The sequence below is a fragment of the Ambystoma mexicanum genome, chromosome 7q (assembly GCF_040938575.1).
Source record: "Ambystoma mexicanum isolate Mex_15411 chromosome 7q, UKY_AmexF1_1, whole genome shotgun sequence".
NCBI classification, from domain to species: Eukaryota; Metazoa; Chordata; class Amphibia; order Caudata; family Ambystomatidae; genus Ambystoma; species Ambystoma mexicanum.
In genome coordinates this window covers 157,382,013-157,408,816 of record NC_090941.1, presented here as the reverse complement: position 1 = coordinate 157,408,816, position 26,804 = coordinate 157,382,013, and the positions used below count along the sequence as shown (strand labels likewise).

The 26,804-nt window shown below is 45.2% G+C and overlaps 1 protein-coding gene across 1 annotated transcript in view; it reads right to left on the bottom strand.

Annotated features, from left to right (window-relative positions):
• The window catches only part of CFAP47 (cilia and flagella associated protein 47), a 3,369,192-nt gene that overhangs the window by 1,538,880 nt on the left and 1,803,508 nt on the right, over positions 1–26,804 (bottom strand). The window contains exons 43-44 of the mRNA XM_069639370.1: positions 19,482–19,590; positions 11,347–11,573 (exon numbers count right to left, since the gene is read on the bottom strand). Of these exons, the coding sequence (XP_069495471.1) occupies positions 11,347–11,573; positions 19,482–19,590 (336 nt within the window). The remainder of the gene's footprint in view (positions 1–11,346; positions 11,574–19,481; positions 19,591–26,804) is intronic.

The following is a 26,804-nucleotide window of genomic DNA, read 5'->3' as shown; positions in this document are numbered from 1 at the left end:
GAGGAATCTCTAGAAAGAGGAAGGTCAAGGAGTAGGCTTGAAGAGTAGTCAGGTTTGCAGAGCATGAGGGTGGAGATTAGAGTTTTTGTAGAGTAGGAAATGGATTCATATTCCGAAAGATGGTTAATACGAGCAGCAGAGGCAGTGGCAGCAGTCAGAGATCACTATGAAAAAGGAACCCACGGTTGCAAGCCTTTGGCAATGGAGCGAGAAAGTGAGATGGGAAGGAGACAGAGGGTAGGGGATGGCATTGGAAGCCGAGAGGAGGACTTCAGTTTTTGAAGAGTTCAGCATGAGGCACAGGGTCATTCAGTGGTGAAGTGCAGCGAGATAGTTGGTAACCTGTTCTGAGATTGCTAGGGTGAATGAGGGAGGGAAAGGAGAAGAAACACTTGGATGTCATCAGCAAGGAGGTGATTGTGAAAGCCAAAGGATGAGATCAGTCATCCTGAAGCAGAGTAATAGGGGAAAAGAACAGAGGTCCAAGGACTGATCCTTGGGGAATAGTGTGGGGTCAGAGGTTTGTGAGTTCCAGTACATTTTAAAGGATCAACATTCCAGGAATTAAGAGATGCAGGCAAGCGCAGATTTGTGAAAGCCAGCGTCGTAGAGAGAGAGCAGTGGTTAGCAGTGTCTGGGGAGGTTTAAAAGGATGAGTGTAGTAGAGGGATGGTAATGGTGGGCTTCAGAAAACAAATTGGAGACATGCATGCGTTCAGTCTTGGTCGAGTGATTACTATGGAAGCCACATTGAAGTGGATATCCAAGACCATTAGCCTCAAGGTGCTTAATGATCCGGTTGAAGACCATCCACTCAAGGATCTTTGAATAATGGGGAAGGATGGAAACTGGGGTATAGTTTGCAGGAACCTTTGAGCCAGAAGAGAGTCTCTTCAATAGGAGTAGAAGAGTTGCAGGTTTGAAGGAGGCAGTGGAGAGAGAAAACTTCAAGAGCTCAGAGAGATACAGGCAGGTGATTGAGGGTAAGTCGTTGACCATTTGGGGAGCATACAGCACAATACGGGTTGGTGCACTGAAGGATAGGTGCTAAAGGAAAAGTAGTGAGCGAGGTCCTTAGCAGAAAAGGAGGAGATGATGAACATGGGCTTTTGAGGTGTGAGCAAAGCTTGGTGGGTAGAGAAAGGTTTGAGGGGGTGATTGTAAGGAGGTGAATAGGTTTGTGAAGTAGGAGGATTTTTGCAGAGCCCAGTGCAGAGGTGCAGGCAGTAAGAGAATTTCTGGAGGCTGAGAGTAGGGTAGGGGTCTGTCATGTGTGGCAGTGTTTTAGGTCATGGTGGATGTTTGTTTTGAGGGTCTGAATCTCAGAGTTGATTCATGGCTCAGGACAGGAACTGGAAGGTGTGCCTGCGAACAGAATAGTGTTAGTCAAAGGGAGTCATAAGTGCATAGTGAATGTCAGGAAAAGCATGGTCAATGGAAAAGGCAAGAGTAGGTGAGAGGCAGGCTAGAGGTCCCCACGTCATCAACTTAAGGGTAAAGAGAGCCCTGCCTGTGAATGGTGAAATACCCTTTTTCAGACTTTCAGTGATGTAGTTCCATCGCTCTTCCTTTTCTGCAGTCAACACAGAATAAATCTGACTGAGGTATCAAAGCATCCAGGATTAGATCAATCTCACAGTCGTATGTCCAGTGAGGCAATAGAGGTATATCAGAGAGTTCTGAAAACACGGGTTCAAGATCATGGTATGTTTCACGGACTCCTTGTAGAGTGGAGCTGCACATGGTTAGGCTTTCAGTATTATTCATGTCAAGCTGAGGGGGTCTGGGTAGTTCCACTGATGGGTCACAACAAATATGGGTACATAATGCAGAACCAAAGATCATTGTGACATTTCCCAATTGATAAAAGGATGACGTTTCAACCATGGTAAATGCATCACGATGGGAGGGTGTTTGTATCAAGTCCAAGGAAATGATTTCATGTTGTCCTTAATATGCAGCATTAATGGAGCAGTGTGTAGTCGGATGTGTCTGGATGCTAAAGATATACCATTTATCACCTCAACCATGGTAGCTCTGTGTTTGTCCACACAAGAGATGGTTGTGGTGTTGGCCAATCTGGCATCCATATCATTCCTGAGGTGCCCGAATCCATTAGGAATTAGTAGGCCAAGTAATACAGATCTCTAGAACCATCAGTGCAGTGGGTGGCATTGGTTCCTCAGAGAGAGAGACTGCAGAAGAGTCTGCACCTGTTGTTGTCCTCTCGGTAGACAACAGGCTGGTTAGTTTCCCATCAGCTTGGTAGGTTCAGTGGGAAATTCCCCATGAATTGTACAGTACCGCTGCATAGATCATTCATCCCCTGGCGTTTCTTTTCGGCTTTGGTTAATAGACCCTTAACTGCCCCAAGCTGTATGGGCTCAGGGGGATTCTCGGTGATGGATGAAGTGGGAATCATGCCGTGGAGGCCCTCTGTCAATTCTTTAATGTTCTCCACAGCGTTTTGACAACCGATGTTCAATCCTGAGAACTTGGTCAATCAGGGCTTCAAGGGTATCGGCTTCTGGGACTAATTCATCTTTGATTTCATCCTTCAAAGCACGATGAAGCAATGTTTTCCTGGTGGCCTCAGACCATTGTGAGTCGACTGCCAGTTACTGAAAACTGCTGAAGAAGAGGATTATATCCATAGGACCTTGACTGATATCCAGGAGCAGCTGATGTGCCATTGTCGTGAGGTTGGGTGAGCGAAATACATCCAAAATGGCCTTCTCAAATCATAAATGTTGTCTAGAATAGGTCTGTTGGCTGACACATAGGGGCAGCCCACACCAATGCGTTTCTGGTCAGAATGTAAGTGGTTATTTATAACGTGCTTAATACCCAGAGGTTTCTAAGCAGTGACCCGGGCTTCGAACCTGTGTTGCTCCCCATCATCTTGCCTCCAAGGCAAGCACGTTGCCCATGAGCGAAATTACTTAGGATGTAGCCAATCTTGGTTCGGCCGTGTCCAAAATGTGATGGTCGAAACAGAAAATTGATTTTGCAGCGATTGCAAAACTCCATCAAACAGCGAGGTTACCCATCATATTTCATGAAAGAGCCTTCGGCTACTGCTCCTTCCATCGACAAGGCCACAGGTCCTTGGACTAGAAGTTGTCGCTGTAGGTAACTGGTGATACTAGACCGACTCCCCACACTATGTGGATGCTTCCCCTTATTGTGGCGATGCAAGGACATTGCAAACACAGAGTGGAAGCAGGATGTTCTTGTCAAATCAAGAAGGCGGAGGCACTGATGGATGGTAACAGAACCCAATCGAAGTGGCAGCAGACAGGCAATCAATGAGGGCAAGGGATGGAGTGGTTACCAACAAAAACTGGGAAGGTTTCAGGACAGGGAAGGAACAGGAACCAAAACAGAAAAAGGAGGCTGGCAGGTAGGAACAGGACTACCATGATGGAGGCAGGATCAAGGGAACCAAAACGAAAGGCAAGCAGGACAAGCGGGAGCCATAAGAAAAGTCAGGACCCATGCATTAAGATGCGCTTAGCACACAGAGAGAGGGCTTTAAATACCCATCCCCCTTTGACAAAGAGGCTGGCAACACAGTGTGTTCATTGCCATGGAAACCTTTGAAGCTGGCATACACCGCACCTGCACATAAACCAGGAGCCGGGCAGCTGCACATGCTTGGTAAAAACATCATTGCGGCTCCGTGGAGGGGTCTATGTCTGTGGATGGTAAATCCTCTGGGCCTCGATGGATGAAGGCGCCAACAAGGGTAAAGGCACCAGTGCGGGCACCACAAGTAAGGTTGCGGATAAGTGTATGCATAATTGCGGGCGAGAGGTGGAATGAAAGTGGATGTGTGCGTGTTAGTATGTCTGCGGGTGCGTGTGGATTTGGACGGGGATATTTGGGAATGTGTGACATTATCTTGATAAGAACCCTCCTTTGAATCCTATGGGCCTCTGCAGACTGGTAACCTATAACAATCAGCAGACAACTTCTTCAGCTTCCTATGGATCTCCTAATTTGGTTTCGGCGTCCTTGTACCATCGGGTGCTAGATCCTCTCGTACTGTTGCACTGGTGGCACAGGCTTTTATTCAGGCTTGAAACATCAAGCGGTTGCCTGATCTATTGACTTTCTGGACTGGACTGCTGCGGTCTCCACCAATGTAACGTGTAGGGCTGAGATGACGGACTGGACTGGCCCACCTAGCTTCGTTTGCTTGGCCCGTAGGAATATTCTTCTGCAAGTGGAGAAAGGGAATCAACCACCCGTGGAGTTGAGCGTAAATCCCCCCACCCCGCTGTTCTCCCCACTGATCACCTTGGATGTTCCCTCTTATAGTCTCACCCGATGATTTGAAAAGATGAGCTCTCCATCCTGCATTGAGCGCAGGGGCGTGTAGATAACCAGTTGCTTCACTGGCTCAAAGAAATTGGTGAGTTCCAGGACAATATTGACTCTGATATTCCCGGCAAGACGCCATAAGTATGTAGTTCGTAAGAGTTCAAATGCCTGACTTTCACTCTTGTCTGATTCCTTGCAGGTTGCAGCTTGACCCTACTGAAGAGTTCCTCGTGGCAACCGGTAATGTTCTGGTAAGGATTTGTATTATCCAACACAGTTCGATAAAATAATGTCCACATGTAACCTGTTGCTTTCTCCCTTATTCAGGCGCTGAGAGAAAGTATGAAGTCTCGGGGATTAATGCCTCCGGCGGTAAAATCAGGTAAGTCTTTTGTGGTGAGGAGGGTTCCCCTTGTTAGTCCCTTGTTTCAGCTTGCTGTCCTTTTGTTTCCCCTTAGGGGCCGGGGTTCGGCTAGGATGCAGTGGATGCTGCGCCGACCAGTGAAGAATAGTACCCCCGGTGGTAATATCAGGTAAGTCTATGGGGGATATTCCTCTGTGTATTCCTTGGCTCACCTTGCTGTTCTTGTCTTCTCCTTAGGTGCCGGAGTGCGGCAGTAACATGCAGGAGGATGCGGTGAAATGTGAAGATGCTGCGAAGGCCGGTGAGTTTAGCGCGGCGCTGCAGGAGGCGAGGCGACGCGCATAAAATAACTTCTTTCTTCAAGCTCGAAGGCACGATGGATCAGGAATTCAGGTAAGGATCAAAGGTATTGCTCTTGTTCTAACCTTTTCTCCTTCTTTCTCCCTTTTTCTAGGAGCTCCAAACTCGAGGCGGGCGTGGCAGATGACTGGATGCAGACTTGCAGGCACAGTGAGCGTTACACTGCTGGATGCAGAATAACGCGAAGCGTGTGCTGCTCTTTGGGCGTGGTTTAAATAGCCTCCAAAGTAGTCCCAGGTAAGTATTCCTCCCCAGCCCCACCTGAGTAAAAGAAATAGTCCCTAGGTAAAATAGTCCCTTCCAAGCCTCATTTGGCTTGGAGCTCTTGCAGCATGGTCTGCATCAGGTAAGTTTGCAGCATGGTCTGCATCAGGTAAGTTTTAATCTATGAGCCTGGCGCCTATGGCGCCAGGACTGACCCTCCATATGAGTCAGGCGCCATAGGCGCCAGGACTGCACCCAAATAGCCCCTAGCGGGGGTTGTTGGGCTTGCTTGGGGTAACTTGATGCCTGCTTCCGGGATTGCTGGACTTGGTCTGGGTCCCCGGGGGTAGGCATCATGACAGTTGTGCGTTTTTGTTTCCTTACAGTGATCGGTAGTTCTTGTGTCGATTGGAGTGTCCAATCTTGGACAGATGTCGGTTCCTGGCCTCACTTTCCGCCTGATAGTTCGGAGCAGGGGATGTTCAATCCCACTGCTGTAACATCAGGAGAAAAGTCCTTTGTTTAACGGGGAGTTTTAATCGGGGACCATCATAGCTGTGAGATGTCATTCACACCTGATATCCAAACCATCAGCCTTCCAATAGGTTGGGGAGAGTGGGAGAATGTAGTAGAGTCAGTGTGAAGTGCTGGTAATCTAGCAGCGTCATGATCCCACGCTGAAACATGTGCGGATGGTTCAGGACCAACACTTGCCAGGTCTTCCATCTTATATCATTTAGTGGCATTGTAAGTACTGAAGAAATGCAATAATATATACATTTGATTGCTAAGCAAAACGCAAATATAATAGGCAAAGATAGATAAACCATTTTATTAAAACTAATGTATGCAGTTAATGCATTAGGGATGAAGATGAATCAGTGAATATGTAGGGCCTTGTCACTGTAAGGGTGCAGAAGGCAACTGACCAGGAGATGTCATGGCGGGTGGCAAAGACTTATTGAATTCAAAAACCTAGCTACCCCTAACTCTAAGAAGGTGTTCCCTGCCTCAAACTAAAGACTAAAGGATCTGTCCGAATGTGCGTAAAGTGAAAAAGCACCGCCCTAAGTGAAAACCCTATTTCTGTTCCTTAAAAATACAACTAAAGAGTCTTAATCAAAAGTAAAGTTCTCTCACCAGGAGAATGACTACCTCCGCCTGGGGTCTTAAAAGAAAGTATCTTCAGTATACCAATCGATACCAGGGGGAATGACTCCCTTCCCGTGGCCTTGGTTTATGCACAGTTCTGGATGTGGCCAGGAGGAATGACTCACTTGCCCTGGATAATCATTTCAACAAAGTTCCAAAAGTGCTCAGGGAGAATGATTCCTTTTCCCTGGGTATTAGTTTCATAAACGTTCCAGTTGAGGTCAGGAGGAATGGCTCCCTTCACCTGTTGTCTTCTTAATTAACTTTCACAACAGTTCCAGGCTCTCCTCCTTAGCCCATCAGTAGTCTTTTCTTTACCACTGTTTGGAGGGTTCCTCCCTGCGATATTCAATGTGTACTTATTTGGGTCTCAGACTTTGTACACTCCCCTTTTCTTATCAATCCTGCTTGGTTCACTCTCCTGCCAAGTACCGCCACATGGAGGATGACTTGTATTCTAATATATGTGACTATGGTTTGGGTCCCAGACCCTGGTTTCTATACTTCTTTTATTAGGCCCACTTGGTTCACTCCCCCTGCCAAGTACTGCCACAAGGAAGATGACCCGTATTAGTATACGATTCACTTTGGTTCGAGCCCCACACCCTTAGTTCTCTTCCCTTCTCACTAGGCCCACTTGGTTGACTCTTTCCCCAAGTACTGCAACGAGGAAGATTATTCAAATCAATGTAGATTTCACTTTGTTTCGGATCCCAGACTCTGGCTCTCTTCCTTTCTCACTCTGCCCACTTGGTTAACTCTCTTACCAAGTATTCCCATGAGGAAGATGGTTCTTCTGTGTTATTCCCGTGCAGTTTCTCTCTCCCACACCTCCAAGCCCCTAGCGTCCCCTGTGACCTGCCCGTTACTTTTGTTGGTTCCGGGACTCTTGCCCGGTTCTTCCTGGGTGCTTGTGTCTTCTCACTGGGCTGCACAAGCATATCTGGCTTCTGCTGCTATCACTTCACGTACCTTCTTTCTGGTTTCTGTACCGACAGTGTAGGCGCTGTTACTGAACCTCTTGGTACACATCTCAGTTTCATGCCACCGCCTTCCAGGCTCCAGTTATGTCCTTGACCGACTAGACAGCACCGTAAAAAAAACTACTGTTGTCAGCCTCTTGCCTTTGGGAGCTGACTGCTCTCTGCTTTCCCACTGCATCCTGTGTTTCTCTGTCAAACTTCCCAGGCTGGACTGTCATTCGTTCGGGAATGTGGCTCTCCTTCTCAAAGTCCTTTGTTAGTTTTTATGCGTTTCTCAGGATGACTCCCGCACGGAAGTCTATACCGTCCTGTATCTTCTCTGTGCCATTCTTCATAGCTCCTGTTGGCCAACTCATCTGTGTACTGGCCTGGCTGGTAATCCTCATGCTTGGGGTGATCTTTTTTATGCCAGTATTGGAGTTAGTCATACTATCTGTATTGTTAGCAATCTTCTTCATCTCAGTAGAAGTAACTGGTATGATGTTACAATGACAAATGTAAGTGCTTTCAACAGGGGGTTGGTGGAAAGGTGGTAATGGAATTGAGAAGGTAACGTTCGGGGTGTTGAGCTGACTTTTACCCAGACGGTCGTCTTTATCCTCAACAGGAGAGTCCCTCCCCAGGAGGTCCTCCCGCATTAAACAACTCCTACGGGGAATATTCGGTGGTGTCCTCCCCTCCCTAGCCTCAGGAGAAGGTGCTCTCCCCTGGGGAGAAGTGACGATACCTAGTGAAACGTCACATTACGTATGTGGTGCTCTAGACGTTTTGGAGTAGAACTGCCCTTCTACTCTGACTATGATGGCTCGGAATTATGGGAGTTTCAATCCAAAACATAATTAATAAGTATGATTTACATTGTCTGGGGTGTGGCACAGCCATAACATGCCGCTACAGGTGAGCATGCTATGTAAGTAACGTTGCCCCTACCCCATGCCAGCATTTTCAGAGATGACTATGATATGTAAATGACAGTAATCAATGGCTATCAATTTCACACAGTGGCTATCCTAGTACATGAGAAACTCTTTCCTTACCTGCGGCATTCACCTTCCATGTACATATTTTAAGGCTATAAAGAGGTGTATGCATTTTTAAAGCAAAAATAAATTATATTGTGACTTGGTGTTACAGGGCTTTTTTTTTCTCCACCAGCGGATCGAAATCTAGTCTTTGTTGGAAAGAGGGACGATCGTCCCAGGCACCCCAGCGCTTTCAGATGAAACAGAGGCCTGGAAATATGTAGTAGGGGCTAGCCGAGGTGACAGGAGAGAAGGGTGGGGTCGTTAGCGGCATTAGTGCAGGGAGGATGGTGCACATGGGGAGGAATCAAATACCGGCTTAGATAGTAGCCATAGTGGAATTGAGGCCTAGTTTTGCGCTGAAGCCAGGGTCGCAGGCCCTCACCACACACATAGAAATAAAGTGTATGCAGGTGGGACAAGGTTGTAGCTTGAGCACCTGTGAGAAAGGCCAGAGCTGAAGAGATTCATAGAACCTTCATTGTCTCATGTTTCCAACATCTCGTATCCCAGAAGGAATGCGCCCTGCAAGGCCATGAGCGGGTTGGGAGCTCGCTGTAAAAAGCGTTCCCACAGGAAGGAGGGCACGAGCCTCTGACCCTTCCTGTCCCAACTCTAAGTAATAGCACCCGAAAAAACACCAGCCGCAAGACCCCCAGCATTCCAAGATACCAGTCAGTCCCAGACCATCAACCATAAAACTGTTAAACCCCCTATCGATCAGAAAAGATCTGAAAACAGGGATCAGTTGCCTTTACCATAGGCCGTGTGATTTGTGCTGTGAGGTGCCGGGAGGGATAAAACAACATAGCTAAAACAACCGTGGGGAACTTTGGTTGGGCGCCAATGTGTCTGGAATAGAACTGTAGTTTGTTTGCCCATGACCATAATGGGGAGAGTGGCCTTGCTTAAGATGGTGGCCCTGCCCAGACTCCTGCACTTCTTTGTGAATGTTCCGTTTTTGATTCCCAGGAGCCTATTTGTGAGACTTCATAGCGTGTGCAGGGGCTTCATATGGGGTAACTCCAGGAACAGAGTGGCCCTGTGGAAACTCCAGAACCCATGTGACAAGGGGGGCATAGGCCTGCCAAATTTTGAGCTTTATTATCTGGCGGGGCAGTTGCTGTATGTGGCCAGGTGGCTGTCGACTGAAGACTCGGCGGAAGCCAGGCTTCTGCGGGAAGACTCGGCCCCATACTTTTTGAACGAAGTGGTGTGGTTACAAAAGAACAAACTGGTGGGAAGAGGGCGGCTGTTGAGGTTGGGCTGGGAGGTTTGGCGCAGAATGTGGAGAATGATGGGTGGCAGAGCCGTTCTCTCAGCAGGCCCCGCTGGTGGCACTATGCGGGAACGACTCACAACTGTTCGAAGCGGTCCGTAGGTATTGGGAACCGGTGGGCCTGGCCACCCTTGGGGACATATGGCAGGAAGGGGAGGCATTGGAATTTCAGAGGTTGCAAGAAGAGACAGGGGTGCATAGAGGCCAGTATATAACCTACGCTAGGCTCATGAAACAGGTAAGGGAGAGATGGCCGGAGACATTGCTAGCGGATGACCCTGATGCCTCCCTGGAAACGATGTATGATGTTTCGGAGGGCGGGCACGAGATATCTAGAATATACGAGCTTCTAAGAGCAAAGGTAGGAAAGGAGCTGCTTCAATTGAGGCAGGACTGGGAGGAGGAAGTAGGAGGACCCATGACAGATGGGCAATGGGAGAGAGCCCAAAGGTACCATAAAAATGTATCCCGGAATGCGAGACTCCAACAACTCCAATTGTATGTCACTCACAGGGCTTACTTGACTCCTGGGAAAATTGCAAGGTTTGGAGGCTCGGCTACGCAGAAATGTCCCAGGTGTGGGGAGGTGGAAGCGGGGCTGCTACACATGTTCTGGACTTGCCCGGAGGTGCATAGATTTTGGGATGAGATTAAAACTAAATTGGCTGGTGGGGGAGTGGAGCTGGACGTGGGATCAGCTTGGCCATGCATGCTCGGGATTTTGCCAATGCCACGGGATTTAAAGCACATAAGCAAAATGAAGGACTTAGCCTACATCCTGGCCAAGTGCAGGATCGCAATGGGTTGGAAGGCGGCCCACAGACCCAAGGTGAAGCTATGGTGGATGTGCCTCCTCAGATGGGCGGAGGCGGAATCCGTAGTTTGGTTTGAAGCAGTTACTAGGGGGGGAGAGGAGGAAGTAGGGCCCTTGTTGGCCTGGCGGCAATTGGTGACCTCTATGGCAAACCCTCACCAAGACAATAACGAATCAGAGGACTCTGATGAGTGCACAAGCACTGCGATACCTGATAATGCTCCCATAGATGACGTGAGTGTGCCGGCTCTAGTTTCTGGGGCAGGAGGGGGGAGGACGGAGAATTATACTGTATAATGTGATGGTTTGATGCTGATTATGTACGTCCTAAACAGTTGTAATGTGTGTTATTTTGTCTGGTTTTATTGAAAATAAAAATAAATTTTAAAAAAAAACTAGTTTGTTAGAAGCGAAATCTCATCTAACAGTGCATTACATTCCCAATGAAACCACAGTACGAAAAAATAAACTATGCCTCTGGAAGAAGCTTTACACCACTTCCAGCCAAAATGAGAAGCATAACACATGCCAGGATGTGGTATAAAAGAGCTTCAAGCACATTTGCAGCATAGGAGTGTCGAGGATAAAGACATGATAAAAGCACTATATATATCCACCAATTCAATGTTCACCTATCTAAACTCCATACCATTAGTTATGGCGTCACCAGGCATTTATTTAGTGCTACCTAGGAGCACCAAAACCTACAAAGGAAACATAAAATATTTTAAAGCAGCATTAAACAAGGGCACAGACAGAGGACATTTGTCACATTTTGTAATGTTTTTCTTGAAAAATGATCAAAAAATTGTGTTTGGCTCGGTGAAAGCAGTTGTCCGTACCTGTAGCTTAGAGAGACCTGCGGCTGCCACGGCTGCTCTGAGGCTGCTGCTCTCCAGGGTACCGGTGACCTTCCTGCGCTCATACTCCACTGTGGACATTTGCTTCTGTGCTGCGATGGCCAGGGCCTTCTCCCTGGCTTCATTGACCTGCGGGATCCTCAGGTCCTCCACCAGGACGCCCTCTTGTCTGCATTTGAAGTACATTGTCAGCGCAGCAGCATTCTGATCTGCAAATCAGAGAGCCATTTGTCTTCAGGTGGTACAAAATGCACAATCTTTGGCAGAGATGAAATGCATGAAATTGCAAGATGCAAAGAAAGTAGTTTACATTCATTTTCACATACAACGAGATGGTCCAAACTGAGAACTCATTAAATGCAACACATGCAGTCGATAATTTATTCATATAGCCATCTTGCTAATGAAGCATAAGTGATATATAAATATGTTGCTCAAGTGTTAACCCATAAACATGAGTAACAACCAGGGATCACTTAAGCAAATGTTTTACTAATTCTTACATATGATCAGATGGCCTGTCAACGATTATTAAATACCACCCTAAATTACAATTACAACCGAGATTGTCATTTCGTAAAATTTAAAATCCACCAGGCCAATAACCCACTGTTACCGCTGCTATAATTTTGTTTATTTATACGTCAGAAGTCTATTCTATTCAATGAAACCAATCAACCTTTTCACAAAAATGCATGTATTGTCATTCTGCATGGCTCCAATTGACTTCAATTTAGGCACAGACCTTGGACTCAAGACAGGGCTGTTCGCGAGTGCTCCCCTTTGCAATCACCTTGGTAGCCCTGGCACTGCATCTGCAATCCCTGGCTAATTCACTCGGGGTTCAAATCAGTTTTTCACAGTAATGTGTTTGTTTACGGAGCACAAATGGCCTGTAATCACTCTTCCTGACATGGACTTTGTGGTCGCATTGCTTATTCTCAAAGTGGCGTAGAGTTGAGTACCAAAACAAGCAACACATGCACGAGTGTAAGCTGCATCATTTGATCTAAAATACAATCTGAAGATTTGCCACAATATCATCCAACAGGGCATATTCAAAATTCTGAATGTACAGGAACCTGAATGTGTCTATAATGGCAGCTCTCTTCGGTGTGACTTATCTTGTGTGTGACATTTCATTGCGAAATGTACAAAACAATGTTCTCTAGTAACAGTTGCGAATTAAAAAAAAATAACCTTATTATACGCAGTGTCTAAAGTGGATGGAGATAGCTCAGTGAGTTAGGTACTTGCTGCTAACAACTGCAATCATCCTACTGCCCATCACATATTTGTATCCCATTGAGCCTTTCATCTGCCTGATGTTGGTATAGTGAGCACGATTAAGTTGCGCAACTGTGTTTTATTTAGCCCAAAAATGATGCTATATACAAAGCAAGAGAATACATCCAGCTTGTTACAACCAACATGGTTCTATGAATATTTTCTTTATGTTGTTCAGTTAATTTAGAATGCGGTTGAGTGTGTTTTAGAAATCATTTTCCTTTCACACAGGCAAAGTTGGAAAGAAAAAACGGACTTTTGCTTAGTACTTTTTGGTATTTGATTCATCTTACGCTTATGTTAATTATTTGCGATGTCACTTTTTGGGATGTAATCAGTGCAAACGTTTACATGCCAACACAGACTGTGATAACATGAGAGTCAAAGGTCATGTTATCAACCTTCGTGTGATGTTATCGGGTGTGCGATGTCACTGCTGTCCCAAGGCATGCTGGTGAATTCACAACCCTGAACCAAGTACAATCTCTTAAATTCAATTTATTTCCAGAAATCAATGAATGTGTATTCTCAGTCAGAATGAGCTGTTCATGGCCCTTCAGGCGATACCTTGATATCTGCCTTATTTAAAGTATTGAGAAACGTGGGTCTGAGGAAATGAATGTAATTATAGTGAACAGATTAAGACGATGCACACCCCTCTGGGCCATTGCTCATTCCCTACGAAGCCGAAGAACCAGGACAATCTATGCTATAATAACTGCACAAGCAATTCCAATGGCTCAACTTGATGGAGTGGTTGAGCATAAAGACTAGCTACGCAAAACAGACAAGCTACGAAATAGAATAGCTCGCAAGGATATGCAAAATGGGTAACAGACTACTATTCTAGAACTATTTAACATCATATTATAGCCTTTTCGGTAGCACAATAGACTAATGCATCCAATAGTGTCCTCTATGTGTGACCTCACGGTCAAATGTTCGAATTCCAGCAGATCCACTCAGCTTTGCAACCTTCCATGGTCAATAAAATGAGTTCTATTGAGTTGGGTAACAAACATATGTTACCTGTCTACAGTACCGAGAAGTCCCTATGGGTGAACTATGTGAGAAACCCGAGCGTATTCGCACAAATAGACCTCGAGAATCCCTTATTCAGGTGGCCAGGGATGGGCTGGCACTCTCAGCTCTCAACCCTGGGGGTGGACAAGCAAGGGAGGATCACCTCGGTAGGGGAGCCCGGGGTTATGCTCGGGGGAATCCCCCAGGCAAAACGCAGTATTATACCAGGGAAGAAGGTGAGGAGGACGAAGTCCCTGAAGCTTTTTTAGGCTGTTCCAAATCTACCTCCCTTCCACCCTATGAATCTCCCTTACCCGAATCCAACAACCCCTCCGCATCTGGTAAACCTATAAGGAACTCAAACCCCATAAACTACATCTTCCAGAATCGCTGTCTTCCTGTTGCCTACTCGAGTACTCCTAGTCATTCTTCTCCACATCCCCCCCGATTATTATTTCCCAAACTCCCAGTCTACTTTGACAAATCACAACCGTTCCCACAATCACCCTATTCAGAATATAATCCCTAATGACACCTTTTCCCCATCCTACCCTGTAGGATACTTGGAAACTCTAGACCACCCCCCTTTCCGACACAAACACTTTCTCACACCATGACCGACAACGCACTAACACCAGAGCCGTTCACCTGACATGTCCCAACACAAATATCAAAAGGAGTCAGGCAATTTGATAGCTATACACACCATACTGTCCTTTCCTTCCCCACAGGGATAAAATACGAAGCACGAGAACTCACTTTGAACAAGGCCAAACACACAAGGAAGCAGCTATTCCAAGACGGCGGTTCAAACGGAGAAGAAAAGCAGTAAGACGAGAAGGGACGACAAGGAGGGAAGTGCCCTGGCCCTTTTCAATCCAGAAACACGAAGCCTCTGTGAAAGAAATCATAAGAACAGGAACTACAGCTGGCGTGTGGTGTGACAGATGTCAACGGTGCATGGGGCCCTCCCACACTGATAGCCAAGGCGCGGAGAAGCACTTGCTGCTGTTGTACCGTCTTTGAATCCAGAGGCAAGAAACGCCAACAAGTTCAGCACAGCCGGTGAGTCGGAGAGAGCTGATAGTAAACCGGATTGTGTTGGGCGCAAGGTTGCAGATGGCAACAATATATGAACAAAGAACTTGTATGTATTGAACTTTAAAGAAAGCAGAGTAAAGGTCCAGATACAGAGTGGTCCGGTGCCACTTAAGTGCTCATTCAAAGGACTCTAACTGGAGCCTTTTTGTGAAACTACAATAACCATGAGGCCTTAGGGGAGGCCGGCGTAAGGTGGCAAAGTGGTCATACGAGGGTCAAGCAAAACCCCTTGTACAATCGAAAGTCTTTGACACGCTGAGGAAACAAAGTGAACTGTGTTACAGGGGGCAAATGTGAACCCGACTGAGGGATACCTACCAATTAGGGTGACCAGTAACACCCCGATAACATTGTGTGAATAGAAGTATGTGAAGCCTGACTGGGGGCTGAGACCCAGACTTCAGTAAGAAAAGAACCTAAGGGGTCTAGTGAACTGTGGCAAGTGTGAACCCGACAGAGGGATTCCAAGAGAAAGCTTGGGGAAGGGAACCCTGCTTTCTGATGAACTGTGAAATTGCAAACTAAGGCAAGTGTGAACCCGACGGAGGGATGCCGAAAGAAAGCTTGGGCAAAGGAACCCTACTTTTCTGATGAGATGATAGATTTGTTAACTGTGTTAGAATGCCTACGTGAACCCAATGGAGGGATGCCAAGAGAATGGGAAGTGAATCCTGCATTGTGATAAAGCAAGTAAACTCTACATGGCAAATGTGAACCTGGCTGAGGGATGCCTGCTAATTGGGGTGAACAGTGATACACCCGTGAACATTGTGACAACAAGTGTGAACCCGGCTGATGGACGTCCACAGTTAATGGTAGTTTAAAAAGACATTGAGACTCTTCAATGTTACAAATTGCTGATATTTTGAATGAAAGGCCATAGTGAACATGACTGAGGGAGGCCAATGTTGCAAGAAGGATTAGAGTCCAGTAGAGGGGGATCCAAGGGTGAAGAGAAATCACCCGACGTGAAGATTACTGAAAGGAACTTTTGTTTTGTTGTTTATGACACATTAGGCCCTCTGAGACAAGAGGCTGTGTGAAAGAGACTTGGCCACAGAAGGCCCTGATAATTTGGAAATGAACTATAAACTCATGCTGGAGAAGACCAGGAGTGTGCTGTGCTCAAGTCCCACTTTGTCCCGTACTAGAAAATGCGGGGAAGGGAGACCCCGGCTAGAACATCCTGACTCATCATTTTGAGAACACTTCTTTCTTTTCTTGTGAACATTATCGCACACTATTTTATGCATAAGTGGTAAGGATTGGCAATAGTTTATTTTAGTATAGGCCCTTTTTATTTGACTAGACTTCACTAGGACTGTATCATTATGCAGATGACATTGTCCTGATGGCCAAGACACCAAGAGGATTGCAAATTGCGTTAAACCTGATGGAAAAATACATGGAAGAAAATCTACTCAAAATAAACATACAAAAGACCAAAATCATGCCATTAACGTATGAGCAAGCGAAAAAAAAAAAGAAAACATACTCGGCGATTCACGCTACAATGTAATTCTCTAATGTAAGTAAAAACGATTAAATATTTTGGTATATGGTTGAACCAATCAAAAGTTGAACAGGATTGGGCGGACCAACTCAAATCGAAAGTACATGCCCTAGCGAGGCAGAGTCGATTTCTACATAAAAAATATGGGAAATTCGTTTAAACCCATATTAGCATTCTACAAACAGAAAGTCATTCCGATCCTCACCTATGGAGGTGAATCGATGTTAAATCTACATAAGTCAATTTGGCAAAAATTAGAGGCTATCTTCTGGTGCACAACCTTGCTCTGCCTATTTCACTGCCCATGTTATGCATTCGATACAAACTTGTGATACAATCCATCAAGTCTATAATCAAATGGAAACAGTTGGACCTACAGAGGAAATTCATCCCAGAAAACAAGACGCCAGCACTACAAATATTCAAAACGATAACACCATCCAGCAATGACGAAACATTAAACAAATGGAAAAAGTATGTGGATCATAAAAGAGCAGAGGCTGAGATCTCGAAATGCTCATACAATGGCCGCAGAAAGCAAAAAAAAATAATTGCTCTTAAAGACTGGATAAAAACGATCCAACAAAAAAGCCAATTTCAAATGGATCTCATATGCACACACGAGATTCTTGCACTGAACGAACCACCAGCCTACCAAATGATCTTCCCAGACCAACAAATCTGTGAAACATTCATGAGAATGCGCCTAAACATCCTTCCAAATCGAGAAGTTTCGACAAAAAGAAGATTACTTTTGAAAACTAAAAAAGCATGTCGATTCTGCCAACAAAGTGACAAAGACGAAACTATTCATCATTTAATAATGGAATGCCCTGCATTGATGGTAAAAAGAAAAACATTCTGAGGCCTCTTTATGACGGACAATAAAGCCATGATGCCAGAAGACCTCTGGGCACAAATATTGCTGGGTTCTAATCAAAAACTAATATTAACCATTATTAGATTTTGGAACATCGTAATGGGGCAGCATAAAGAAAGAATAGAACAGAAGAAAAACAAAGAATACACTTAGATTTCTAAATTTCTTGGATTTGTTTAATGTTCCTAGAATCACGAAAAAGAGTGTATAAATGAAAAGTTTATAATCTAAACTAAATCATTTTAATTACAAAAAATTATTATTTGATGGTTGTAGCTTGCTCCCATCTTAGATTTAGGTTTAGATTAGGCGTTTATCTCACCCATTATACAGTTTAATAAACACACTTGAACTGTGATCACTTGTGTCCGTCTTATCTTGATACCATGCCTTCCTTACAACATCCACCCTCCAAATTATAATAGTTCTGTAATGTTCTATCACAAATACATACTGACACCTTTTGAAAAGAAAATTCAGTCTGTTTCTACTGATGGGCTTCCTGCAAGGATCACACATTTAGTACAATTTAGAAATGACAGGTACATTAAGGGGGCTCCTACCATTTATTGCTGTTTGCAAATGAACAAATATGAATATAAAAATGCTGCTGTCAAATATACAAGCAAGTGGTGGGAAATTGAGGTTAGTCTTTCAAGTCTATGGTTTGGACATCACACATTTCTTGATCACTCGTAATTCAGAATGATAGCGCATGAAGAACAATCTGTGTTTTGACCTGTCCAAAGCCCTCTTGGTAGGATGCAGGATAGTATAAAAGCCATGTTTAAAGTGGTGATGAGCTCCTGCTATAAAACAATCTGGGTAATTTAGACTTCAGTATTTCTCCAAATTGGGTCCAGGGTACTTGTGGGACGAGAAGTGGCGTTGTAGTCGGTAGGAGGCTATATACAGACTATAAACATATTCTCCCTATTGGGTCGCCTGCATCGTACTTCTTCCCTGCACTCTGGCCTTCCTCCATGCCCACATCCCTGCACTGTAGCTAGGAATCTCGGAGTCCATCTTCATCCCCTCCCTTTCCTTCATCTCTCATATTCAGGACATTGTTAAGAAGTCCCACTTTCAGCTCTTCCTTCTCAAAGGGCCCTTCCTCACCTTCCCCCCAGAGACTCAATGTTACCCGTGCTCTGGTTCTAGTCTCCAGGCTAGACTACTACAACAGCGCCTTCCTTAATCTTCTTTTCCTCCACCCTGCTTCCCCTACAGCTAACCCAGAATAGGGCAGCAAGACTTATCCTTGGCCTCAAGCCCAGGGACCGCATCTCTCCTGCCTTACAAAGCCTACACTGGCTCCCAGTCTCGGCACAGATTAAATTCAAATCCCTCTGCATCATACACAAGGCTTTTTTTTTTGGGCCGGGGACCACTATCTTCAATGCTTCCTGACCAAATACTCTCCTTCTAGACTCCTCCATTCCTCTGGCACCAACTCCCTGCGTGTTAGGCGCTTTGCTGAACAGAGAGCTGGTGGTTAATCACTTTCCTCGGCTAGCTCCCCTCCTGCGGAACAGCCTCCCTCTGCATCTTGAGCAAGACCTCCTTAAGTTCTGAAAAAGCCTCAAGACCTTTCTCTTTACCTCTTCCTTCTCCTCTTCTTTTCTCTGCTAATCTTACAGCAGCGTGACTGATGTGCAGGTCCCTTATGTGTCCTTGGGGCCTTGACCTCCACATCTCTTATCCCAGCCTCTGTCTTTCTACTGCACTTACTTGGGCCTACCCTACCCATGGGTGGTTGCCCTTACATTCTTCTCATCTTGGCACTTACCCTTAGCACTTCTCCATGAGCATCATAGCACCTTATCCCTCCCCTCACCCCCTCGGCACTTGCACGTTCTGAAATTCACATGGCATAGTAGGTTTGTCTCCCCTTCCCTTTATTCTTATTACTTGTACTATTAATGCAATTATGTATCCTTGCTGTAATTCATTGTCTACCTTCCACTTTCCCCACCCTGTCTGCCCTGTGGGCGCTTTGAAACAGCTTTGCAAATTGTATAAGTGCCTAATAAGTAACCAATAAAATAAATAAATATGAATAAAATACAGAGAGACATGGGGGTACCAAAATAGCAGAGAATAGATAGATGGACAAAAAACTTTAAGCATAAGGTGTTAACAATTAGTCCCCAAAACATTTTTTAAAGCATTTTCTCCGTTGATTTTTGGTGGTCAGGCTATATTTTCACTGAAAACAAACCTCAAATTACTTTTATACAAGGCACTTTATCAGATGTATTCATCTTCAATATTGACGGTCTATGATTTGTGAAAAAGAGCTTTTCACTTTACCTTCCACAGCATTGCTGACATGCAGAACATTGGGACTGTTCACAGGAAGCAATGCTGAAGGCAGAGGAGGGCCCCCTGTTGCCTCCACCAAGCATACAAAATCGCCAATCTAGAATGAAAAAACAATCAAGTCAGTTCTTAAGTGTATTCAGCAAGATGTGAACATGTAAAACTATCAAAAACAGTTAACTGGGAGCTTCTTAGTCAAGTAGGCGTGTTGGTCAAAGCTCAGAAAACACAAGCCTGATTCGTCTGCCCAACGAGAGAGAGTGATAATGACACAGTGGGCCTCATTACGACCCAGGCGGAAAACCATGGTGCTAATAGCACCATGGTCCATGCCGGTAACTTACAGACTACACCATGGAGAAAGGGGGAATTACAAGGTTGGCGGGGCGGTAATTCCCCCTTCCTCCATGGCCCTTCCCCATTGCCATTTTTGCCCCATAGGGCTCAATGGGAATGGGGAAGGCGCTAAGTATGGTACCGCAAATTGCGGTACCGTACTTATCACCAAGGTCCCTTTGCGGGTCCCTACTTTAACGGCTGGTGTAGACCAGCCATTAAGGTCGGGTCCCGCAAAGGGACCTCGTACTAAGGCGCTAATGGGTTAACGGCGCTGCAGCCTTTTACGGCGCCATTAACCCATTAGCGCCAGGGTCGTAATGAGGCCCAGTGTGTGAAAAAAGGTCCTAGGGATGTAACCTTATGCTTTGCTTGGTAACAGGCTGGTCGCCAAGCTCTTCTCTGAAAACAAGGGATGCCCCCCTCAAATAAACAGTTAAAAAATATGAATTAACAATGAGCAACATCAACACGGTCCAATTCAAAAAGGAAATCATTTCATAATAATCATTTCATTGCAGAAATACATGTTGGAATTCCTAGGACTGCCCCATCAGCACAATAAATGCATAGCCTTTGACAAAAACCTACAGTAAAATGGGAAATTCCATTAAACTGCGCAACAAAAGTATGCAACTGTAGTTTGAACAAAAGTCTGCATGTAGAGTGACAACCAGTACCTAGAGTTAGGCAGACACTTCAGTCACAGCTATCATTTAATGCTTTGGGCCCTGGACATGCAACACCCTATAACTGCCACTACTACCATTCACACTATTTTCTTTGGGGATGTGTTATGAAGGTGTCCGCTTCTCCAGACACAAACATCCCCTTTGTGAAAGCCAGTGGTAGGAGAATCAAACATCTTATGAATTTCTATAATAATAACAATGGGAGGGGGTCGGCAAATTTACTGAAAAAGATTGTATAAACTAATGCTCAATGATTCCAACTGCCATAGCTTTGATCCCTGTGAGTGTGGGCGAGGGAGGGATTTTAATGTGGCGTTAATAGCACCCCGGGTTACCAAAGCGGCAACCCAGAGTACTAAAAAAAAAAAAAAAAAAAAAAAAAAAAAAAGTAATTTTCCTTTGTTCAACAGGATGCCGCGCGGGTCCTGTTAAACTACAGAAAATCCTTTCCCAAGATGGCCACCATGGAAAGGGAAGGTGGGGCTCCGTAATGAGACCCATCTATCCTTTCGATGATGTCCATCTGGAGAGTTGAGGACGGCGGGGAGCAGCAGTGGGTGGCGGGCAGTGCCACTGCCACCAAAAGATAAGTGGGGGGGGGTTTGGGTACATTTTTAAAAAAATGCTGCCATGCCGCCCCGGGTGCTAATACCAGATCAGGTATAGGAGAGGTCCTCTTTTATGACAATGGGGAGGAGCAGGCTTCCCCAGTTCCAAGTTCCCAGTTGTTGGATCCAATTACCTTGAGTAGTGCCCTCCTTCTATTGGATATTATGAAGGAAACAAGTTTCAGAGTTATAAATGGTAAATACTGCTCTAAAACAGCTGGAGATGTCACTTTTAACAAAGGTTGCTTCCATAGTATCAAATTTCATACTAATTCCAATTATGCAGAATTATTCATGGTTTTGACATTTCCGAGAGCTGTGAGAGCCACCATAACCCGTTTTCACTTACTTGGGCATGGGGAGGGAGAGTTGAGATAGATTTTAGTAGCACTGATGCACAAACCCTGGTAAGAGGAGCAAAAAATAGGGTTGTGATGGAGAACTGATGGGGACCAGGGGATACATAAATAGTTGCATGAAATAGGGATAGGATTATAACATTTTTGAGCACAGAGATTGGGTTAATGGAAATTATCAGTGCTTTCATTACCTTTGTCGATAACTGTGGGGACATTTTTATGTGTGCGGGATGTAGAAATCGGTCTCAACACAAAAACTGGTTATTGGCAAGTTGTAAAGACAAAAACAGAGCCCTTCTTATAGTTCTCAAGGCTGCCTCCCTGGATACAAACAGATATTAGACAGAAGCAGATGGACTATAGGAGGGAATTGCCAACGAGAAGGACTGAAATTGCAAGAGAGCACTGGTACTTCCTGTTTAAAGCTGCTACTTCATTTAATTCCAAATCCTTCTGGCAATCATAGCCAGGTACTCATATAGGTTAGACTTGGGTTCCAAAGAAGTCCTGGAAGCTCAGGTGCCATGTGGAAGATTGGGTTGCGCATTTTCACACACTTTATGGTGTTCAAGTCGGACACTTGGTTGGAGGTGGAAAAATGAACCCACAGATCATGGTACCTTAGCACCATTTACAGTTAGGGATTTGGAATAGGTCATAGGGACTGTGAGAAACCTGAAGGTACTCTCACATCCACTCCCCAGGGATCTGCTGTTCAGGTGGCCAGGGAAAGGCCATCGCTTTTGGATCATGACCTTGGGTGTGGATTAGCAAGGGATGATCACATGGGTGGAGAGTCATTGGGATTGGAGAGAGGGTACCTGAAGGCGAGACACGGTATCCCCCTTTCCTGACATCAATTTATCCAACTCTCCCTCAGTCTATGTAATATATAGTTGTTTTTCATATCCTATTGTCCGCCCTGAAGTTATCAAAAGTACTACAAAGAAGATGCCCGAAAGAACAGCATAGACTTCTTATAGGAAACACCACTGTAGTACTGGGACGAAGGAGGTCAGGCATGTCATGTTAACTGGATTGTTGTCAGGCAATTGAGCCTGGAACTGTACACCTGCAGCCTGTTGGAGGTCCACAGATGTATAAATGTTTGAGTTCATAAACACCAGAGACAGCGGGAAAGGAGGGAGCGAGAAGCCAGTGCAAAGAGAGAACAGTAGGAGAGCCACCACAGCCCACAGGAAGCCAGAGGAGAACGGGACACTGAGATGCTGAAGGACGGCAGAGTGAGAGAAGCGGTCATTGCGTGGCGAGGGAGCTGTGTCTCCAAGGAGCCGGATAAGACGGGAGAAGGGTACCATGGAAGGTTCCGGTCCCTTTGCTGTGGCCAATAACTGCTTGTTCCCCTGAATGGCAGTGCCATCCAGGGCTGTCTGAGGGGCAGGTGGTGAGACCCTGACTTCAAATCCCAGACAACATCTTACAATGCGCCCAGATACCTCCGGGTTTGGTGCGCTATATAAATAAAGAAGCAAACAAACCAACAAACGGAGGAAACCGAAGAAAAGTATGTTGCAACTGGTGAGTTTCAAGAAAATGCAAGGAAACCCAGTGCGTGTATTAAAGTGAAGGAATTACATTGTAGCGGAGAGGTCGCGTCCAGTCGGCACGTTCTCGAAAACCTCAGTGAAGTAAAGGAATTAATTAAGATGAATGCAACACTTGACTTGTATTTTGCAGAAACATTGCGTCAGAGTGGTCACGATTAAGCGATGTGTTGAAAATTCTCAGACTAACGAAGGACATTGTAAAGGTATCACGAAATAAGAATACTGTGAATAAGAGTAAAAGCGATGAACGAGCAACCCAAAGGGAGCCAGTGAAGTGTGAGCAAATTGCTGAACAGGCAAAACAAAGCTGTAACAAAGTCAAGCATGTACATTATAGAAAGGCAAACCAAAGAAGTATCAAGAAAGGCAAACCCTAAATCTAAGAACTGCTGAAACCCTGAAACTTGTCAAAGTGGTAGAAAGCTGGTTAAGGGCAACTGGTTGCGTGACCTGTGATGGGTGGGCCATGCGGCCTGTTAACTTCGCCTAGACCAGGACGCCCCATCAAGGAGAAGTGTAAAAGCAATTGTGAAATTCTAATGCTATTGAACATTGTGCATTTTGTTGAACATTGAGAGCAAGTGCTTAAAGCTTGAGGAAAGGTACTGTGAGCTTCCAGTGAACAGTGGGAATCTAATTTGGACATTGTGCTTTGAAGCATGGGGAAGGGAACCCTGAGCTTCCTTTGGAACATTGCTCATTCTCCAATAGTCCTCTGACGTCTTTTGTTTTTTCTTAACCTCTCTGAACAGGAGCCTATGTTCCTTCACGTTAATTGTATCCAATGTCAGCCAATTCCAGTTTGATAAGACCTTGGCTTCCTTTGCTCAGTCAACTCCTTTGCTGAACTTTTATTCTGTTTAATTCAATTGCTTTTCTTAACTGTGACACTGAACTGGGGCCTGGTTGCTTTGCTCAGTACTGCTTATATGTGTAGTGGAAACATCCATCCTTTACTTGTCCAGATGTATCTATAGATGTATATGTTGGCGCTTGCCACGGTCGATCTATTCAAAAGCATATGGCTAGCTTAATTATTGCTTTGCTGCTTGCGTTTCATTGCATCTGTACACGTTTAAACTTAACTAAGTATCTTCATCAGGTCTGTGGCATAGGTTTCTTCACCTTGATCCCAAAATGTCACTTATCCTTGATACCTTCCTGATGGGTTATAAATCGTATGCATCCTCTGATCCGTTTATCTCTTCTATGGGTGTCAATTCGATTTTGTAGGACGTCACCATTCATCTTTGCCGTTTAGTTTCTCTGCTTCTTCAGGAATCTCGTTCAAATGGCCATCATATTGTCATGTCTGCAGGTATGATTTCCTTAATGGGTACTTTACCTCCCATATTCTCTTAGGTATAGGTATCCTTATGGGTACTGCACAGAGTCCACGGTCTTCTCTTTCTCTTAACTGTTCAGTATACGTCACATACTTTGGTTCATTCCTTTCAGGTAATGTAGGCAGGGCAGTTGGAGTGGGGGTACTTGGCTCCTCCTCTACAGTAGTGTAAGGGATCAAAAGCAAGACTCAGACACAGTAACCAGTTTCAATACAACTTTGGTGTTTTATTGATAATGCAATAATAAGAAGGGTTGGGGAAATATAATCTGTCCCTAAACCTAGGAGGGGTTTCCCTGCGGCAACAAAACTAAGGCACGTCTGTATCAGGATGCTAAAAAAAAAAAAAAGAGTGTCCTGCATCTGAAAACCCTGCACTAACCCTTACACTCTGAACTCAATATAATGTGTACAAGGGAATTCCTATAAGCTATGCAGTGTAGCTTAAGGTGCAGAACAGAAAAAGATATACAAGTTATGATAGAGAACGGGATTCTCCCTTCCGCTAGGTTTTCTCTGGTAATTTAAAGCATCTCCGGTTTTCGCTCTTCTCACAATATTTCACTTCACAGTTTTACAGAGGACAACTTTTCCCTTGAAGTGCTCCATTTCTTATACCTCTACAGTTTTAGGGAAAATAGTTCCTTGACTCAGTTTACTTTCAGCACTTAGTCTTCTGTTCCAGTTACTCTGCTTTTTATACTTTATCACAATCCAACTTTACTCAAGTGGTAGTAGTCTTCTTTTGAGTTTCTCTTAAGCACATAATTCTTTGGTTTGTTCAATTTCTCATACTCTGTCCTCTTCTTACCCTTGGTGTACTCTCCTGCAAGGCATTTGTGGCTTTCTCTCTGGTCCTTAAAAGGGGTATCCAGCTTCCCTTTTGTAATCATAACTTCAGGTTTTACTCATCTTCTCACTCCCGGTTTGCTCCCACGCCAGGATATCACTTCCCTCCTCTTCTCACTTCTGGTTTACTCTCCTGCCAGGATGTCACTTCATGTCTCACTCCAGGTTACTCTCATGATGGGATATTACTTCACTTCTTAGCTTCCTCTAGTGGGTGCAAGTCTCTGACTGTTTGCCTAGTACACTAACCTACCATGGCTTTTTCATTCTCCATTCACTCTTTCTTTCATCCACGTGACAATGGTTTTCCAAAATCGGGTCACTGACCCTTTCTTGACAAAGTGTTTGGTCTACGGCCCTCTCTCGACACTATTTGCACGTTTATCAGTTTCTCTTTTCAAGCATTAGGTCTCTGACCCACTTTCAACAATATTTGTACATATATCAATTCCTATTTTCAGGCATTGGGCTTCCGTCCCACTTTTAACACTGTATGTACATGTATTATTTCCTCCTTTTAAATGTTGAGTCACCAACCAACAATGTTCACATCCGGGTCAATTTCTTTAATGTCCTCAATTGGTCTTTCCTGCATAATCAATGCCATGCAGCATTTGCCTTCAAGCGCCCCAGTAACCCATTCATCCTCTCTGAAATTACCGGATGGCTTTAGCGGTCCTCGCGTCTCTTCTTCTGCTTCTTTCTCAGTCCGCGGACTAGGAGTGTGTCCTGTCAGCCGGTCAGCAGCACAGTCTCCCTTCACACTGTCTGCGTTAGCCTCTGCGTTGCTTCTTACAATCTGCTTTTTTTCTGGCATCCCAACTCGTTCTCGTTCGTTCTCTCTCGTTCGTTCTCTCTCTCTCTCTCTCTCTCTCTCTCTCTCTCTCTCCCTCCCTCCCTCTCTCTCCCTCTCTCTCCCTCTCTCTCCCTCTCTCTCCCTCTCTCTCCCTCTCTCTCCCTCTCTCTCCCTCTCTCCCTCTCTCCCTCTCTCTCTCCCTCTCTCCCTCTCTCCCTCTCTCCCTCTCTCCCTCTCTCCCTCCCCCCTCAGGTGCCTCTCTCTTGTACTCTGATCAGCTGTGGCAGTTTTAAACTTCCCAGCATTAGTCAAAATTCTCCAAAGACTAGACTGCAACGTTGGTTTACCGCTTCTAGTCTTCTTCATTGCTCCATCCTTCTTCCTCGTCTCAGTACTAAAATGAGGGGCAAGGGGGTAATTAAGGTGACTGGTTGGGAAAGCCTGGGATTTGTTCCTCTATGTCACAATAAGCCACACAGGTATGTTGTAAAGGTGTATGGGTGCCATGTAGCACGATGGCTGCCAGGTTACTTAAGTCTATAATTTTCCTACCTCTCTGGTGTTTGCCTTCCCCTATGTGATCTCCCGCAGATAGCCACCCCTAGGGTCAGAGTCCGGTAGCTTCTGCCTTTCCCTGGCCATGTAAGAGAAGCGTCCCTCAAGAGAATCAGTGACAATACTGCTAGATTCGTCACAGTAGCCTTAAGTGCCTGTGTTCAGCCTTCAACCACGCGGACAAGAGGGACTGTAGATGAGGGTTG